General features: G+C 41.9%; 1 protein-coding gene across 7 annotated transcripts in view; it reads left to right on the plus strand.

Moving 5' to 3' along the window:
* The window catches only part of zfhx4 (zinc finger homeobox 4), a 100,868-nt gene that overhangs the window by 27,562 nt on the left and 52,971 nt on the right, over positions 1–20,335 (plus strand). For all 7 annotated transcript variants that reach the window (XM_081601978.1, XM_081601977.1, XM_008396124.3 and 4 more), the window contains exons 2-5: positions 6,972–9,504; positions 9,945–10,157; positions 10,567–10,861; positions 12,483–13,024. In XM_081601978.1, the coding sequence (XP_081458104.1) occupies positions 7,018–9,504; positions 9,945–10,157; positions 10,567–10,861; positions 12,483–13,024 (3,537 nt within the window). In that variant the 5' untranslated portion in view covers positions 6,972–7,017. The remainder of the gene's footprint in view (positions 1–6,971; positions 9,505–9,944; positions 10,158–10,566; positions 10,862–12,482; positions 13,025–20,335) is intronic.

Genomic DNA, 20,335 nt, shown 5'->3' on the forward strand with positions numbered 1-20,335 from the left:
GCTGATTGAGGGAAAAAAATAAAAAAGAAGAGAGATAAATAATGCGAATGAACGGGCGAGTCATGCTGCGACAGAGAAAGACGGGGAAGCAAAAAGAGAACGAATGCCATCCTCAGTTCCCCTTTGCCCTCGTTCCTCTCTTTCACCCAGCCCCTGAATGTTAATGGCTTTTCTGACCCCCACCTTATGAACCCCTCCCCGGCCCCCCGTCCAACGTGCACACACATATATCCCTCCCCATGGACACTGCCGCATTGTTTGTGGTAGTGCTTCTATTCTTTCAAACTTAATTACCTTCTTGGCTTTTGTGGCATCAGGGGCTGGAAGTTTTGCTCCCTGGCAGTGGAGGTCGTCACACATTCTTCACAGCACTGGGCTTCGTTGGAGGAGCAATGGGTGCGTGGGGCGGGGGGTTGGGAGGGCAGAATGGGGAAGTAAAAATAAAAAAATAAAAAAAAGTGAGAGGAAGAGTCCACATCATCAAACTGCAAGCATCTTGCACTCCCAAGGTAGCTTAAGTAACCTTTGGTGCACGTGCACACAAGCATGCCTGGTTGTAATAGCCAGGACATAGGCTGCCCTTTGTTTGTGCGGTTCATTTCCAATCAACTCTAATTAACTAGAGAGTGTTTCCAGATTGTCGGCAAAAGAAAAATCCCCAGTTTTTTTTTTTTGTTTTTTTTTCACTCCCCTCGGTCTTTGCTGTTTTCACTTCGTGCGAAGGGAGGGGAAAAAGTGGAGGCATTAGCTATGTAGATTGGCTTCTCCTTTGATGCCAGAAAAAATCTTTAGCAAGGCCAGTAAGTGGGGACTGTGACCCAGCAGTGTCTCACTGTTTATTTTTGTGTTTCACTTTGAATTTAGTCTGAAATATAGCCTCTTCAAAGCCGCGAGGCCTGGGTATATATTTAAACTGGCCTGCGTAAGCCCAAAGTCCATTTGTAAGAATGTTAAATCCAGTCAAAGTTGCCTTTAATCCATTAAACTTTGTCTCTATGAAGCTGTACGAGCGGCAGATAATCGCCGACACTGACCTTTGGGGTAAGCAGTCTACACAAGTATCGCAAACTGAATTGGAAATCTTTGGAGTGAATGTCTTTGGGTCTGTCTTGTCGACGTTTGGACAGAAGCTGCTGTAATCAGTTCTCAATCAGGTCCAAAAAGACTCAAATAGCCATGGATTGTTAAGAAGGTCAATGTTGACAACAACAAACAATAAATTCTGGTCTGCCTATACATTTGCATACTATTCAGTACAGCTTTATTTCTCTATTAGTTTTATAAGTCTCATTTGTTTCGTTTCATCTTTGTTTTTTCTTCTTCTCCCTAACAATGAAATATCAGCCTGAGGGGAGTTAGGTGTAATGTTACCTGAGCAACCAATGAGACCAATTTACTTGTCATCAACCTGAGGGATAGATCCCACATACCTGGTCTCAGAAAAGGATAAAAATGCCTCTTCTGTCCTCTACATTCTTCCCTCATAACCCCACCTCCTGGAAGTCTTGTTTTCCTTTCGTTCGTTCACATTTAACAGTCCCGTATCGTTGTTGATGTTAACCTGGCGTTAGGTTTTTCCAGATTTTTCTAAAAGACATTTTAGCAGTGTGAGTAATTTGTTTAACAGGATCACTGTGTTAAAGTGGATCTTAAGATGTCTGGGCTGCCCAATGCAGTAATGACAAGGTGTTTCTTGGTAATGAAGGCCCTTGCTCACAAAGGAGACACAACGGAGAGGACGAGGGGGACAAAAAAGGGTGTGGGGAGGCACTGCTAAGATCTACTGAAACTTGTGTCTAATATTACACCTTTAGGCCACAAACAGAGGCTGCATTAAAACCCTTTGTGTGTGTTAAGGAGCAAAGAAGACAAAAAACAGTTGGTCATGCTAAAAGCCCTAACTCCCCCACCCCTCCTATCCTTTCCCATTTTCTCCCTCTCTCCTTTCTTTTAAGATTTTAAACAGAGCATTAGGCTCTCCTCTGTGATCATGTGCACATGTGCATATGTGTTTGCGCATACATGCACTGGGGCTCTTTGATGGCAACCGAAGCTTCTCTTGCATTGTGAGGAAGGGAGGTAATTCTCCTCCTCCTTTATCCACTTCGTTTTTCATCCCTTCATCTTTGCATGGCAACAAATAAACAGGTCTAATTAGACAGAGTAGGCCTATTCATGGCGCTGACAGTGGGAGATGGATGCAGCGACATTCATTCCGTCTCTCCCCTTTGTCTTTGGTTAATGCTCGGTGACATTTTGATAGAAGATTTGGTGTCGGACCGAGGGGCCACATGCGGGGAGAGGGCTAACCTTCTTGGAGACCTTAAAGAATGGACACACAGCTATAGTTTCACGCTGTCCTCTGACTTTGTTGTTTGACATTAGCCGTCTTGGGTCGCGTCGGACATTTGGCCTGGTTGTATTCTTACCACTCATTAAATGTGTTCTCACATTCCCTCAGCCAAACAAGAGTTAAAAAAAAAAAAAAGCACTTTTGAACTTTGCCGTCCGCCTCACAGATCAAGGATATGTCAAATCCCAGTATTTATAAAAGGCTGTAAATATTCACCACTGCTTTAACAGCACTTGTTGCCTTTGAAATAAAATGTCAGACGGTAAGCGACGAAGAATTTGAATCCGGCAGATCGCAGCGTAAACAAAGACGGCAGTGTGGCGACACTGCAATTACAGGTTTGACATATAACAGGCTGTGACTCCGGCTAATGCGCGATAGCCTGACAAGACAGGGAAAACAGGAGGAGACCGTGACATCAGCACCTGCTCAGCAGCTCAGGTCTGGAAGGTTTGCATATTGTTGTAGCCCTGTCGCATCAGCGTATTAACTGTACACGCATAAGCTAAGAATCTTAAAAAGACATACTATAGCATATTTGGAAGCCCTTATGCAACTTTGTTTTTGTGTAGACTATTGCATTTAGCTTCTGTAGCTTCAAGCTGAAATGGAAGCACACTATGATTAATTTGAGTCTAAAAGATGTAAAGTTGTAAAAGACTAAAATAAAAAAAGAAATCCCCTCCCACTGACTGCTTCTCGGCCTCTCAGGGGGCTACTGAAAAGCAGATGGAAGGATAAGGGAAAGAGCAAAGGGGCGGGTGGAGAAAAACAAAAGGCTAAGGAGTTTCTTAGCCCCTTTCACCCATCAGAACTTGCGGTGTCCAAAGCAGGCATTCCTGGACTATTATTTGCCTCTCAGTGGATCTGATCTGCCACTTTAATTACCTTAATGTTATGTGCGTCTGTCTCACTTTGTGTGCGTGCGTGCGTGTGTAGGTGTGTGTTTGTGTCAGCCAGTGTCCGTGCGTATATGTGTGAAAGCAAAGGGGACATGCTTAATTAAAAAACAGAGGTAGGAGCAGCTCAGGCCACCTCCTTTGTTCTCCTGTTAAAAGAAGGGAACTGTTTCTGCATTGTGGGAAAAAAAAGCCCTTCATTGTTAGTTTCTCTCTATGTATCTGTCTGTCTGTTTCTCTCCTGCAAATGAAAGTAGTCTGGTTGGTTAGCAGAGCGAAGGAAAGCCAGTGGGGGAGAGAAACAGGAATGTTTCTTAGCTGGTAGTAATATGATCTGCCTTAAAAGAAGGACAAATGGGTACTGCTGCTGGAAAAGGTGTGAAAGCATAGACACTGAAGAGCAGCTAGAAGGGAGCCGACTACAAGTACTTTATGGATTGGCGAATGTCGAGCGTCTTTGTATCTTAAACTCAACTTTAACTTCCGATAAGCTGGCGATGGACCTATCTGGTTTGTTTACTATCAAGAGAATGCAATGAGTTATCTGCAACCATAACAGCACACTCAGCTGAAGAGACAAGACGGCATAATACTGAGTTCACAGGAACAAAAAAAAAAAGATGAGAAATGCTTATTGTAGAATAATCCATTCCAGGTTTTACTAATCCATATATTGTGGTTCTTAATTATGGCTAATTCTAACTAGGTCCTCATGCCAGAAAAGCAATCAAAATGCTGCTTTTATGTTTTCACAGTAGATTTTTTTAAACATATATTCTACTTTCCTTTTAAAAATTTGAAATTGAACTGAATAAATACAGTCAAGCAGTTTAGTTTGGTTTTGCTAGGAGTCGCTTATACAGACCGTAAAGTTTAGCATTGCTTAACCAGCCGAGGTCTGCTGACAATATTTACTAGTTGTTTGTCTCCTTTGTTTTAGTAGGTGCCTATCCTGCTGCCACTAAAAAAAAAAACATTTAGTGACTGTGGAGACTCTTTGAATGCTCGTAGTTTACTGTTAGCCCAATTACATCTTCTTTAGTGTACTCCATTTAAAAAAAAGATACTCAAAAACTTGTTTTTTGCTTCAGAATAAGAGTTTTGAACATAGGGGACAGAGTGTGAAGCCAGAAAGAGTTAGTTTGTGTAATCTCCCCACAGTCACATGCAGAAATATTGACGCATTTAAACATTGAAAGATATTGTGCCATTTTTAACCTCTTCCTCCCTGAGAAACTATGACAAATTTCAACATGTGGAGTCAGTCATAGTGAATTCAGAATTAATAGGTGGTTTATGGGCCTGTTTGATTATTCTGCATTTGTATTCGTTTTTACTTTAACAAACGCTTCTTGTTAGCTGTTTGCCTCGAACGAAGCGAGAGTCAGCGAGCACACCCAACTAAAAGCAAAAGATGATGTATTTAACACTAAATGTTAGTCACTATGTGTTCTGGACATTGTCAGTGCTTTATTTATGGAAAAAACGTTGCGGGGTCAATTGGAATCAGAGGTAAGAAAAATAATTGACTCTTATGTTATTGTTGGCAGGCAGCGCACATGTAAACAGCTCTTAACCTGTTAGCATTAGGGGGGATGATGTGTCAGTTCCAAGTGCTTAACACACTGGCTTAACTGTAAGACATAATTCCATTCTTAAAGAGATGCATAATTCATAAACCGCAATGTTTTATGTCCGAGCTACAATTCAAAGAGGTCGCTCCCCCGATGAACTAAGAAGCAAAATGACACCACTGACATGTAGTAAATCCTGTTGTATGTGTCGCATTACCCATCAAACCCACTGCTGGGGAGAGGCTTTACCCACAATCACATGTTAAACAGGCTCTTTGGAAGGCAGACACTGGAGAAAGATATGAAAACATCCAACTGTGGGTTTGTGAGACATCACGAAGAAGCACAACATTTTATTTTAGCATTTCTGGGATGCAAAATAAGACTGATGTCAACAATAAAAAAAAAGTTGAAACAAAATGTTGGAAGCCGGTTTTTTGTTGTCAAACGTTTTTCTTTCCGTACACCACCATCAAAACATTTCGCTTGTAGTTCAGACAACCACGCAACAACGCCTATGCTACGCTGATACATTAGTGTAGGAACTTCGTGTGTGCATCATTACCATGCATGCTTGTGGCTTGATGCAGTTGCCCCGTTTCATCTTCTTGTATTAGAATGCAAGGCTAATTGCTGCTAATGCTTTTGCAATTACAATTAGAGTTAACATAAAAACATATGTGTTTGCATGTTGAGGTACGTGAAGTGGCTGACGACAGCAGTTATGGTTGCCTAAAGCAGAAAAACAACAAAAAAGGTTATTAAAAACCTATCCCTAGATTTACACAATATATGTGTACATATATATATATATATATATATATATATATATATATATATATATATATACATTTTTTTAATACTGTTGTGGTGGGCTTGTAGTTCTTATACTTGGTAGTCGATGATGTCATGAACATATTACATGTTTATTTCTTTTCCTTCTGTTGCATCCACGCGTAACTGATTGGCGCATTGTTTGTCTCCTTTTTCGGATTTTTGTCTTTAATCTGACAAACATAAATATGCAAAGTGAGACAGAAACACAATTTCTCTAGTATTAGTGGTCCAATGGAATTACCTCTCGGATATATCAGATTAAACCTGATTGTAGCAAACGTACGCACACACATGCGCCCTGAACTGATTTCATTCCTCACGCTTTTACTGTCCCTCCCACCAGCTTTGTTTAGCCCTGGATTGTTGTGGATTAATCCCCTAATTGCTTTGTGGCTTTGTTATGAGGAAAACGCAGTCGGGAAAAATAAAAGCGAGTTAAGCAGCAGGTGGAGTGGGTTAAAGGTTAACAAAGCTCTTTAAGGTTTTCTTTTAAGGGTAGCTCATTTACACGCAAGCTTAAATGAAAGAAGCCTAGAACTGTATCAAGAAAAAAAAGGAGCAGGGATAGTTCTCATTTAAAGCAAGTGTATTTTAGTCGAAATATAGTTGTGGATCTTAAGCTTTTTGAAAGAAATTATGCTTGTGATTATACCGTGTAGTTATTTGAGTGAGTGCTACTGGATTTAGGATGATATTTTCTGTGTTGTGTGTTTGTTGATGGCTTAGCATTTGTACCTTGTTGTGAAAAGCCAAGGGAAAGATGCAAAGCGGGGTTGAAAGATGGGCTGCAATCCAAGATTGATAACATCTCACTGGTATTCCAAACATCATTCCTAATGGAAGCTGGTCCTTTGTGCTCTGCTCATTCTTTGTGAATCTTTTCTTCAAGTTGTCCTAAGTTACATGAAAAAACAAGTAATTATTGTAGGTGGAGATTGTCTTTGATTTCTGTTTTTGTTTCTGTAGTGTTTTGCTATGTATATATATATATTTCACTCTATGTTGTGCTTCATTCTGGTCAATGTGATGACTTTTCTTCGCACACTTTTCATTAGTAACTCCAGACTGGTAATGTTCTTCTCCATTTTTTATTTCTCATAAAGAACAAGATTGTTGTTTTCAAATTTTTTTTAGTTTTTTTTTTAGTTATGTCGTTTTTAACTGCCTGTCAAATTGTTTTCAATAACTGAACAACAGCTAGTTTTGAATAAATTCATCTTATGCCTTCTACATGTAGGTGTACTGTATCACAGTTCCAAAACACAACTTGGATGATAAATCTTCTTTTTTTTTCTCTTCTTAAATCAGGTCCCTGTTGGGCTCGATGAGATGAGATCCCTATGTAGTGGTCATCATGGCAACTTGTGACTCTCCCCCTATGGTGTCATCCCGGCAGCAGGACTATGGTGGCCAGAGGTTGGATGCTGCTGCTGAGGACAACTCAGTTGTCTCCACGGAGACCACTGTCACAAACAGCACCAACAACCAGTCGTCACCTGTTGCCATTGGAGAGTCGGAGAATGGCCTGGGAGGGCCAGTTGTGAGTCCGCGTAGATCCACTACTACCCCTACCACTGTCAGTGCAACTATCGACCCTGTAACTGATCAGAGTCGGAGAGAAAGCTTTACTTCCGGTAACAAAGGGAGTGTTACCGGAACATTACCAGGAGTAGGAGGAGGAGCAGCTCTGGGTTCGGACTGTTCTGCCCCTGCCACATCCCCTGTGGCACCGGCAAAGGAGATCCCCTGCAACGAATGTTCTAATTCCTTCTCCAGTTTACAAAAATATATGGAGCACCACTGCCCTAATGCCCGCCTGCCTATTGCTGGAGATCATGAAGAGGATGAGGAGGTTGAAGGGATGATGGGGGAGGAGAGTGAGGATGAAGGAGACCGTGAGGTTGGTGCCACAGATGTAGGGGATATGAACAGTGAAATGGAGATGGAAGAGGATAGTGATGTGGAGAACCTGTGTGGCGAGATCATCTACCAGCCCGATGGCTCTGCCTTTATCCTGGAGGACTCCAAAGAGCAGCGTGGCAACCAGGGGGGGCTCTCTGGGGCTCTTCAATTCAGGCGCCTGTTGTCACCCCAGACCTTCCCTAGTGCCCAGGGCAACAGTGGCCAGAGTGGCCTCAGCCCAGGAGGGGAACGGTTGGAGCAGCCCGCTGCACCCATGTCCTTCTACCCCCAGATCATTAACACCTTCCACATCGCCTCATCCCTTGGGAGCAAATCACTAGTGGCTGACCACCCCTCCTTCCCAAATACCTCAGCTGGAGGGCTGGTGGGCGCTGGTCCTGTGTTGCACAGTTTCCGTGTCTATGACCTCCGCCACAAGAATGACAAAGACTATCTAACGGCGGAAGGTGCAGCCAAAAACTCCTGTGTGTCCAAAGATGTCCCCAACAATGTGGACTTGTCCAAATTTGAGGGCTGTGTGGCTGATGGGCGGCGGAAACCTGTTCTGATGTGTTTCCTGTGCAAGCTGTCTTTTGGTTACAGCCGCTCCTTCGTGACACATGCTGTCCATGACCACCGTATGACCCTGAATGAGCAGGAACAGAAGCTGCTGAGCAACAAGCATGTTTCTGCCATCATCCAGGGCATCGGCAAGGACAAAGAACCTCTTATAAGCTTTCTGGAACCAAAAAAACCCCCAAACGCTGTGCTACCCCACTTTCCCTCACCTGCCAACTTCCTGGGGCCAGACACGGGGCTCCGTGGCTTGTGGAATGCTTTCCACAATAGTGGGGAGAATGCAGATTCTCTTCAGGCAGGGTTTGCCTTCCTGAAGGGCAGTGCCAGCAGCTCCTCTACTGACCAAACCCCCAGAACCCAAACCATGCCAAAGGCTGAGACCAACCCAAACCTCGGGGGAGGGGCTGGTGCCCACAGGACTCTCAGTGGGAGTTCTGCCGCTGCTGCCACTGGTGGTAGTCTAGAAAGTCGGAACTCTGATAGTGACTTCAAAGGCCACGTTAGGGACATATGCACTTTGCAACCCAATGGGCCGGACCTGAGCCAGTACCCGCCCATTAAGCGGGAACCCGGTACAGTGGGAGAAGAAAGTCCAGAACAGGATGAGGATGCTTATTTACTTGGTGGAGGAGTCGAAATGGAGGCAGATGAGGAGGAGGAACAGGTCATGACCATGGCAATGGCGAGCCAGCGGGCCGACAGCACCAGTAGCAAAGATTTCCCTCTCTTAAACCAAAGTATTCCCCCCCTTTCCAACAGTGTGCTTAAGTTGAGCAGTGAAAGCAAAGGCCCTGCATCCACCTCGTCTAATGTCCTGCCTGTTTCTGAGAAACTGGAGATGGAAAAGAGCCTTCTGTCCACTGCCCTATCAGCTGGCAGAGAGCGTGAGAACAGCAATGACTCAACCACTGATGGCCTAGCAGGACGGGACGGGTTATCACCATCCTCCAATCCACTTGACATGATGATGTTGCGCAGGGATGATGAGAGTCCAGGTCCGCTACATCAAAACACAGGAAATGCTAGTACACCTGGAACTCCAGGGACTCCAGGTACCCCTGGTCCAGGTGAAGGGTCCCCAGGCAGTGGGGTGGAGTGCCCCAAATGTGACACAGTCTTGGGATCCTCTCGGTCTCTAGGAGGACACATGACAATGATGCATTCACGCAATTCCTGCAAGACACTAAAGTGTCCAAAGTGTAACTGGCACTACAAGTACCAGCAAACACTGGACGCTCACATGAAGGAAAAACATCCGGAGTCTGGTGGATCATGTGTGTACTGCCGCACAGGACAGCCTCACCCTCGTTTAGCTAGAGGCGAAAGCTATACTTGTGGATACAAGCCTTTCCGTTGTGAGGTCTGTCCATCCTTTATTTCATCTAATGGATTTTGTTTGACTTATTTTTCTATTTTTAATTTAAAATAATGTATATTTGTGTTTACTTTTTTCTACCCTTTTTGACAGTTTGACCATAACATTTCAATCTGCTTGCATGACATGTGCTTAAAAAGATTGGGTAGTTTCTAAAAGATTAATAAGGGAAATTTATTTTTCCGCTGTTTCATCAGGCGTGTGTCAGTTAGGATATATAATAATAATAACACAACAGTTTTGAAGACAGTCCTCAAAGGAGAAGACACAACAAAGTGCCTGTGTCAACAAAGCGTACTTGAGATAATCTAAAGCTGGTCTCAATTTAACTGATTATTCATTCATCAGATACCTCTCGGTGTTTGTCATAAATGCTTTGAATGTTTTTTTATTTTTATTTTTTTGAAACAATCCCTCTCTTTTAGGTATGCAATTATTCAACTACCACCAAAGGAAACCTTAGCATCCACATGCAGTCAGACAAGCATCTGAATAATGTGCAAACACTCCAGAATGGTGGCAGTGAGGCACCATATAATCACAACCATGCCAACCCTGTGTCTAGTGCCAGCCTTGGTGGGAGCTGCAGCGCACCCTCTCCATCAAAGCCAAAGCAGAAGCCCACTTGGCGCTGTGAGGTATTGAAATAAACAGAGCATCATTGTAGCATAGTGGTAGTAAACATGCCAATTAGCTTGTCGCACTGTCTGCACAATGAGGCAGTTATTTCTCTGTGCGTCACTGTGTTCATTATTTATTTTTCTCAGCCAGATCATCTGACCTCTATTATAAAACAGTGTCTTATATATGTTCAAGCAATATCTAACAATTCAAAACGTAGCATCTTTGCACCAGCACTATTAACACATGGATAAATTGTGTTTTGTCGGCTAATATTGAAATTTTGCCTCGGGCTTCTTAAGTTTCCATTTCAGACATCATGCAATCGTAAATAAATCTTACATACAAACAATTGTTACGTTGCAGTGCAAAGTAATATTGAGGTAACCAGTCATGCTAAATATGAAACCTTCGTTTGTTCACCAGGTGTGTGACTACGAGACCAACGTTGCACGGAACTTACGGATCCACATGACCAGCGAGAAGCACATGCACAACATGATGCTGCTGCAGCAGAACATGAAACAGATCCAACACAGCCTCCATCTGGGCCTGGCCCCGGCCGAGGCAGAGCTCTACCAGTACTACCTGGCTCAGAACATGGGGCTCGCCGGGGTTAAACTGGAGAATCCAGCTGGCAGCGGTGGACCAGATGCCCAAATGATGATTAACCCGTTTCAGCTAGATCCTGCAACTGCAGCTGCTCTTGGATCTGGCCTAGGTGATTTAAATGTTGCCTCATCAGATTGAGATTGGCTTCCCTTAGAAATGAGTCAGTTACAAACCCAGAAATTCCCTTTTTGAATTATTGTTGCTCAAACTTTTTTTTTGTTCATTGTTTCCCACAAGCAGTTTTTATCTGTAGTATCTAATTTATCTGATGCCATCTTGGTTTGCTCTTTTTTATCTATGTGTGTTTCTTCTAGTTGCTCTTCATCAATCTTTGTGCCCTCTCACCTTCTTTGTCACTTTCCATCGTTTTTTGACCTAGCCCCCTTACGCTTATCCTTCTCTTGATTTCTTTCTCTCTTATCTCTGCTCTCATATGGTGCCTCTGTCATTGTCTCTGTTCTTTGACCCCTCTCGCTGATTAAAAAATGATTATGAGATGCCACACGAGAATTATTCTTAATCTTTCATTTGTAATTTTCTTAAATCAGCTTAATCCACCCCTCTCTACATCACAACCGCCATCAACACAATATACACACACCGTCCAACCTTTACTCATTCTGCCGAGATAGATTCGCACACGCACACACACACACACACGCACACACACACACTAACAAACAGCAGGAAGCGGATTCCCGTAGGAGTGAGAGAGATTTAACAATGACCCTGCAGTGCTGCACACCCACTCCCTCCTCTAGTGTGGAGGTCACAGCCCAGCTAGCAGATGTACTCTCAGTGAATTACACTGATAACTCACAGCTCCCCATAGTGAGTGCAGATGTACATAGGTATAAATGGTGGGAGCAGGAAACTGATTCAAATTCAGATCCATATTCAGCATAATGCATACATGCATGAACGCATATTTTCCGTTTCACCTTAGCATTTAAACCTGCTGTAAGTTCATGTTACTTGGTGAAGTTCTGTTTATTTATACATCAACTAAGTGGACAAATTGCTTTGTTAAACAATCTGTTTAGATGTGATATCTTAAATAAAAAAAAAAACACACAAAAAAAACATGATTAACTTTGGTAACATGCAGGAAGGGACAATGAAGGGATCAAACGCGCCAGTTAATTACATTTGTATGAATTGCAGATCTCGTTTTTTTGTCCCAGGGTTTGGCGGGCAGAGGAAAAAGGAGCGTGTGTGTGTAATGCATTGATCAGCTTTTTCAAATCTTTGGTTGATGCAAGAAAAGCCCGCAGCCCTAAAACCATTGTGCCACTGTTGCTGAGAGCAGTAATTAAAGCTACCTGATGAGCGAGTTAGCAAGTTGAAAAGGATGATTGTAATTGATCCTGATTCAATCCTATTAGGGTTTTTTATAGACAAGACTTTGTAAGTAGTCTTAGTTCTCTGCGAGGCTTTATTTTTATCAAACCCCTTTGTGCAGGAGAGGCCTGCATGGGTGAAGCTTCTTTTCCGCTCTTAATTTCATTTAATAAAAAAAGTGTATCTTCCTTTTATTTTTTTCCCCCATACGCATGTTAGCCTTTTCACTCTCACCTCAGCTTTGTATGGCTGGCATATTTCTTTTTTTCTTTCTTTCATTTAACCTGTTACCTTTCTGCGCTGTGCAAAAGCAATGTTTGCCTTTTACACTGTCTTAATTCATTTCCGGTTCGCTGCCTAACTTGTGTTTTCACTCATTTTCTCTGTAGTGAATAATGACCTATCAGCAGAGTTGCGCCTTGCCAGCGGTCAGCTGATGGCAGACGATCTATCCCTGGTGTCTTCAGGTGGAATGGGGGGCATGTCCTCAGCAGACCCTTCCCTCTCTGCCTTGTCGCCACCCATCAGCGACCCCTCGCTGCGCCTCTACCAGTGCGCTGTGTGCAACTGCTACTCCACAGACAGCCTAGAGGCCCTCAACGCCCACATCAACGCGGAGCGCGCCCTGCCTGAAGAGGAGTGGCGCTGCGTGGTGGGTGACGTCTACCAGTGCAAGCTCTGCAGCTACAACACGCAGCTCAAGGCCAACTTTCAGCTGCACTGCAAGACAGACAAGCACATGCAGAAGCATCAGCTGGTGGCGCACATCAAGGAAGGAGGCAAGGCCAACCAGTGGAGATTAAAGTGCGTGGCCATTGGCAATCCGGTGCACCTCAAGTGCAACGCCTGTGACTACTACAGCAACAGTGTGGATAAACTGAGACTACATGCCACCAACCAGAGGCACGAGTTCGCCATCCGCCTCTACAAGGTAAAAAAAAACAACAAAAAACTCTTCTTGCAATCAATTATGCAAAAATCACGCTCTTTTCAAAGCACCGGGATAAAAAGTCCCAGATGTTATTGATCACATGAGAAATATTTCTTAAATAAAAAAGATTTTACCGCTTGCTTCCATTGGAGGGACTAGTAAAGTGCGGTAATACATAATGAACAGACATCTTTTTGTTTTAAACAAATCCTTCCTGTCCTCTTAAGTGCATCGTCACACAGATAAAAAGTTCCCATGAGAATGGAACGACAAAGATAAAAAAAAGAAGGTCACTGTGAGAGTACCGAATCAGATCTCCATTTGATACGGTTCCATTTCCTGCTTGCTGTTGGGCTCCATTACACACACAGTCATGTAATATCAGTGATTTTAAATCATCCTACATAATTGACCACATTCAGCTGTCTTTGCTGTAATAAATAGCTCTAGAATTATTAAAAAAATAAATAAATAGATGTAATGTTAAGCATAGCCAATGCAAATTAGTTTTCTGCTGGTTAAAGGGAAAGGAAAAATGTTGTGAATGTTACTCCTGATATTTGATCTGCGTTTTAAATTTCTGTACACAAAAATAAGCAGTTTGAATGCAGTGTTTATGTTTGTGAAAATAGATTTTAAAATATGCATTCTCGGTGGAATGGGCTTTTTTTCTCTTTTTTTTTTTCCTTTATCTTGATGTATCATGTTCCAAGTATACATAATGTGTCTCCTTAGCAGACAAACATTCTTTTTTTTTTTTGCTTGAAAAGAAGAAATGTTGAACTAAAGATCATTTACTGATGACATGCTTTATTGTTTATACGTTTGCTAGCTATTATAGAAGGACGGAACGCAGCAGGAACTCAGCTAAATAAGTAATTAAATATTCTACACTTAAAGGAATAGAGAGCTTTTGCGAAGAAATTCCAACATGTCCAGTATTTGGCAATGTTTTCGGGTAATTTGAGTTGTGAGACGTCTCCTTCAGCTTAATAGGGTGTTGCTACATTTCCGAGGCCTCAACGTACAGGATAGGATCAAGTGCATTACAATAATGAGGTCTCCTTTACAGCAATATGCAAGATTGGGTACTGAGATGCAGTTGTGTGTAAATGTGTTTAGGTTTGTGTGTTGTTAGGCCGTAGATGCAGGAAGAGTATATAAACATAAATGAGTGATAATTGGGTAGAGTTTTATTTAGATGATTTGCATAACTTTAAACAATAATAAGAAAAAAAATCAGAGTTTTTTTCTTTTTATTTTCATATCAAGAGGTGATTTACTATATTTAAGCTATGACACACAACATAATGCACCACTCAGAGATATGTTACTGCCTTCAGATCTTCGTTTTTTTTTTAAAAGCTATACTGACTTTTCTATTCAGAACTATATTTACCGGTATTTAAAATATTGTTTCGTGAGCTGTTACTAATTATTTAGATTAGCAGCAGAGGCTGGATCACACAGTGTGTGCGAGACAGCAGTAGCTGTAAATTAGGGTTTTACTAATTTAAAACGAAAACAAAATGATTATGGGTGACATTGTGGATTGTCGTTAGCATCTTATATTAGCAATTAGTGTTTTTAGAATTACTAAAGATAAACACCTGTCCGTGTGTGTATTCCCTTGAGAACGTACGACATCTTTACTGCTCTGCTTTGATTTTTTTTGTGACATTAAAATATTTCAGATCTGACAATGGTAAACCAAGGAAATCAAAAATGCATTTTGCAAAAGATGAATATTGATCAAACAATTCATCATGGTTCCACTCTTTTAAAATATAATCTGGAATTTCATTAATACATAACTCCAAAAGAAACCAGACGTCTTTGAGTAAACACAATGCTAAACCTCAGCCTGTTTAATGCCAGAGAAAGTAATTAATTAATGACTAAAACAGCAAAAGTATGAAATTGGAAAGGAACAAAATTGTCAGAACTTATCATTCCATTTGTTCCAGCAGCCTCACTGAACAACTACAAGATAGTAAAAAAAAACCTCGCAGATACCAAAGCTTTGAGTCTTCTTCTCTTAGTAACACCTTTCATAACGAACAGTGTTGTGGTGCGAACAGTTTAGTAGCACTTTAGCATGGTATATTCACCAAACAGAAAAAGCTAGTGTTGATCAAGTGGAAATTGGCTAAATATGGTAACCCAATTTTCCCCCACCAGCCAAATTCTCGATGCATTTCAACATAATGTGAATCACATTTCTTTAGCTAAATACTCAGCAGTCATTTTGTTTTTTAATTAGCCACTTCACCCATTGAATTTTACATCAATATTTTTATTTATTTTTTGCTTTTACTAAAATATTATTCCTTTTTTTAAGGATTTGCATTTATTTAGGAAATATCTGAGTCCTAACTGTATTAGACTAATTGGCATTCTCAGGGCTATGTAAAACAGTCTTTGCTAACTTCAACAGGATGTTCATATTAACACAAGATTGTCAACAGTCTGGCAACGGCTGAACTTGGCATGAGATGAACTGGAGATGTCTCTGCTCGGGGGAAATTGAGAAATTCTTAGCAAACGTGCAGCTTTCACATTATGCTGCATTACCTGAGGCCGCAGCATATTGAATCAGCATGATTAGTTGACTCAAATCACAATCTCCTTTTTGTCAAAGGAAGACTTGAGCGCTAGTCCATGTGTCTTTGTTTCCACACATGTACAAGCATTTAAAAGAGTGGAATCACGTTTGACTGCCTTTTCCGCTGAGTTCATACGAGCCACTTTTAGTTGCCAAGGTTACACTAAATATTGGCAGCAATTTAATCACACAAAGAGGTAACAATATCAATGTAATGTGTACAAACTGCAGAAGTCTTAGAGATCTGTTCAACTTTTTTTTTTTTTTTTTATATATATATATTCGAGACAGTTTGCAGAATCAGGAAGTGCATTTTAAGACACGCAAACGGCAGCTTTGCCAAGGCAAGTGAGGGTCATCCCAATGTCCCCTGAGTGCACCCGTATGCCCCTGTACCTCATCTACCCACCCACCCACTCCACAGGCCTCAACAAATCTGTTCCACAGATGACGCTTTTAATGCCTCTGGCAGAAATTCCACTATTTTACCCTTGGACATGTGGTGGTAAAACAGAGAAAGAGAGCTAGAAAAAGTGTAGAATGGGCTAAGTGAGCTGCAGAGCAAAAGCGGAGGGAAAAAAAAAATCATTTCTTTATTTGACCAGAAAAACACCTCTCCTTTTATGTATTGGCAGAGGTGAGAAGCACATGGGGATAGAGGTAGCTTGGCCGCACGCATAAAAGATCCGAGTGTTGACGACTTTACCATCTGGCTTTTTGGAAACAGAGAATATCTTTATGGCATGGGAAACCATTTGAAGATACAAACAAAAAGCATATTCAGGAGATTTTATGGCCGCTTTGTAGCAGCCACTGAGTACTTCTGAGGGGAAGTAAGAGTTTGAAAGTCATTTTCTCTTTTTTTTTTTCCCAGACTTTGAAACAGCAAAAGGGAAATGACATTAGCAGTTCATGGACATCAAGTCATCTGGTGTCCAGGGCACAGCAGGTGGCAAAGGAGCTCATAGGCCTTACATAGAAAAAAAACAAAGGCCTGCTACTCACCACTTATTGGAAATGTGGGCGGTCTGATTGGCCCTGCATTATTCATCATGGGAATAATTGCAGCCTACAGTTTAAACATTGTATTTTTGCATTTAGATTTTAAACAGCGTCTGTTGAACCTTAACTTTGAGGTTATTATGACAACTGTCAACCACGTACAAGTTTCCATCCCTCTAAGAAAGTTGACAAAGCAGGAGGTGTTATGAGAAAGTGTCTGTACTACCAGCCTATGAGGTGTAACGTAGCATGTCCATAGCTGACCTGGCTCGTTTTTAGTTTAGACTCGAATATTATGATATATGGCTTCGTTATGAATTTCGCTAACAAACAGTGGCCTTAATGCACACAGAGTTGAGAGTAAATCTGTCAGTGCCATTCACAAGTGCTGCCTGGATAAGTAGGGGGTTTAGTTTGAGGTGAACATATGTGTTTGTGTGCATGTGTCCCAATAGGGCTTTGAGGTTGAGATCTACGTTGTGCTTGTCCCTGGGTCATTAGGAGTTGAGAATGTTCATGGCCAATGTGGCGCAGTCGAGGACCACACACACACACACACACACACACACACGCACACACCCACACACACACACACACACACACACGCACACACACACGCATACACACTGTTTTAGAGACCATGGCACCTGTTTCTCAGATGGCTATCCAAATAAATCTCAAACTGTTCTAAAACCACTTCTTCTCATTCCAAGTTTCCGTCATAATTCAGACGGAAATGGACATGCAGGATCCACACCGTTTTTCCATAATTACTTTGTTTTCCTTTTTATTTATTTTTTTAAAATTATTTTACTCTTTACTCATTTTCTCCTAATCTCTTTTCAAGCTAAGCCTGAAAGTCTCTTAAATATCTTTCACAGTTTATGGCCAACATGGACTTAAGGGTTCTAGTCATTTTCCCCTGTGTGCCTTTTTTCATACTTTACCAGGTTTATTTGTTTCATCTGCTGCCAGACATTTTCTACCAAAAGCATCAGTTTACACCGTGCATGGGCACTTTGCGTACCAGTTTTGACAACTGACCATTTAGGTAAATGTTCTGTAATCTAATCGTAGTCAACTCTATGCAAATATAATGATTTGATTCCATTAAATTAAATCTTACACAATGAGTTTCCCTTCAATTATTTTGGTTTGATGAGGGGTTTTGATGAACCCCCGTATTTCATAAGAGTCAGTTGTCCCAAACAAAGGGTCATAGTCAAAATTCAAAGAAATATGGCACCTGATAAAAATTAGATAAAATAATATACAGTTAAATTACATTGGAAAAGAGTTGAGAATATAACTATATATAACTCTATATATCCATTCCTCACTTTACTGACAGTAAATAAATAAATAAATAAAAAGGTGTCCAATGGTTTTAGTATGCAACTATGACATGGTTTACTTACAAACACAAAATGAAAGGAGGAAGGGAAAAATTACAATGTATGGCTATGAGATAAATATATAAACTGGGAATAGTTTGAATTCAGCTGAACTCTCAAGAACATTTAGATATATTCTTTTGCCATGTCTCTCCCATTCTTTGTTGAGTCCCTTTCATTCTGCCTCCCTCTTTCGGTCCAACTCCTGGGGAGCAGTAGGTAGGGCATCTCATTACCTATGATCCTCTTGGCAACACCATGGCTTGGAGTCATGGGGTATGGCTGAATTTATCTAAAGGAGTGATAGGAGGAGAGAGAAAGGAAAGGAGGCTACATTTTCAGATCAGACTTTCTGTTTCACTGTATTTTTTTTCTTCCTCTCTCTTGGCCCTACCTTTGAATTTAATTTTCCTCCATCTAGCTCAGATGGAGGTAGCTTTGCTTGTGCATCAGCGATATTAGGTCCACCACTGGGGCCTTGACTATTAGCAGGGGTCAAGCCTGTCTCTCTCATTTAAAAATCAAATGGCCCAATATATATGCAGCTCAAATTATTGGACTGTCATTTGGACTTGTGTGATGGGGAAATGGACAGGAGATTGACTCCCACAGATTTGCATAAAACATCATTGTGCTGGTCCGTATAATAGAAAAATGTCTGGGTCTATTTCAGACGCATGGCCCCATTTATGGCGCAGGCTCTCAGCCACACACACACACACACACACGCACACACACACATCAATGTACTGTATATGCACATGCAGAGGTGTGGTACTACATAGATTCATACAGACACTCACACATGTGGGTATCAGGTTACTGTTTTTCCACTTGAGTCCACGTACGCCTGCTCCAGACACAGGCTGTTGATAACGGCGTCCTTGTCTTGCACTTCTAGACAGACGTGGAGTTGATATTCTCTTCAAAAGGGGAATCTTGTCAGACACTTCACGCGAGATGCTACTTGACTGCAAGATATAGATTTTCATCTTCTGTCACGGAGACGTAGGATGGCATGAAAAGTTCAGAGCTGTAAACCCGATCAGGCAAATTTTCACACTTTTTTTATTTCTTTTCCAAGCCAAAAAAAAAAAAGGTTGTCTGTTTAACGGTTGCGCTACATCCCTCTCTTCGAGACAAACTGATGCCGGCTGGTAGATTAGTCAAATAGTCTCCTGTTTCACCTGCGCTGCGATTACAATGGAAATCTTTCAGAGGTCAGGGGGCGGGGTGCTTGGGGTGGAGGCTAATTAAAGCATAAAAGCAGGTGTGTGTGTGTGTGTGTTTGTATGCTGTGCCAGTGGCTTTGTGTTTGAGAGGTTTGAATGGACGAACGTCCCCACCCTCGTCCGTCTTCTTAATAATCCTCATAGATATTAATAAGAGTTGCACCCATTCTCCTACTAACGCCTTTACCAGATGGTCGTGTGAGCTGTTGTGTGCGTGTGTGCGTGTGTGTGTGTGTGTATGTAATGTCCAGCTTTGATCCAGCTTTTGGCTGACACTCATAAATGATGCTTAATTACCCTAGCCACCCCCCGCCCCTCACCTCCTCTCTACCTCTTGACTCCCCAGTGAATTAGTTCAGGCTGCAACGTAAATGCTTTTTGTGTTTTTGATTATAAAAGGTGAGTTTCTGTCTTGGCGAAACGGAGAAACAGACACTGCCGGTTTTCTCGGATTAATAGCCAGATGTGATCCTTTTAATAACCATTCCCACCCCTCACTGTGGGTCATTTGGGCTGTGTCCATGTGCAGGAGACTGTGAAGCAGATCTGGGCTGACAGGTATGGGAACGATAGCAGAAGGGGGTGGAGTGGAGACAGAGGAAGGACGAGGGTGGTGGTGGGGGGGCGGAGGGGGGTTGTGAAGGCCTTGGAAGCGGGGAGCAGGGGGAGTAGTGTCAGGGATGCAAGAACAAAGAAGCTGGCAGGAGTTTGTCTTTGCTTTTCTGTCTCTTCCCCGTCTCCTTAACCCGCTCATCCTCACTATATCCTGGCCAAAATACACACTCCCCTCCTCCACATTCAAATCATACACCCCTTGCTCAAACCCATTTTGTATATACCTCCAACTCCTTTCTATCCCTCCGTTTCTCTCGGGGTTTGATTATCTTGTTTTCACTAAGACAACAGACACCGTTTGTAAAAAAAAAAAAAAAAAAAAAAAAAGTAATAAAGAAAGAAGGTGCTTTGAGCACAAATATGATCCCTGGTGGCACGTTGTCTCCACTTTTGAAGCATTGATTTGATCAGACCAACTTCAGACAGATCACATGGCAGGGAGATCAGATGAATTCTTTAGTGG

This window comes from Poecilia reticulata, chromosome 20, assembly GCF_904066995.2.
Source record: "Poecilia reticulata chromosome 20, P_reticulata-male-v2, whole genome shotgun sequence".
Taxonomy (NCBI): domain Eukaryota; kingdom Metazoa; phylum Chordata; class Actinopteri; order Cyprinodontiformes; family Poeciliidae; genus Poecilia; species Poecilia reticulata.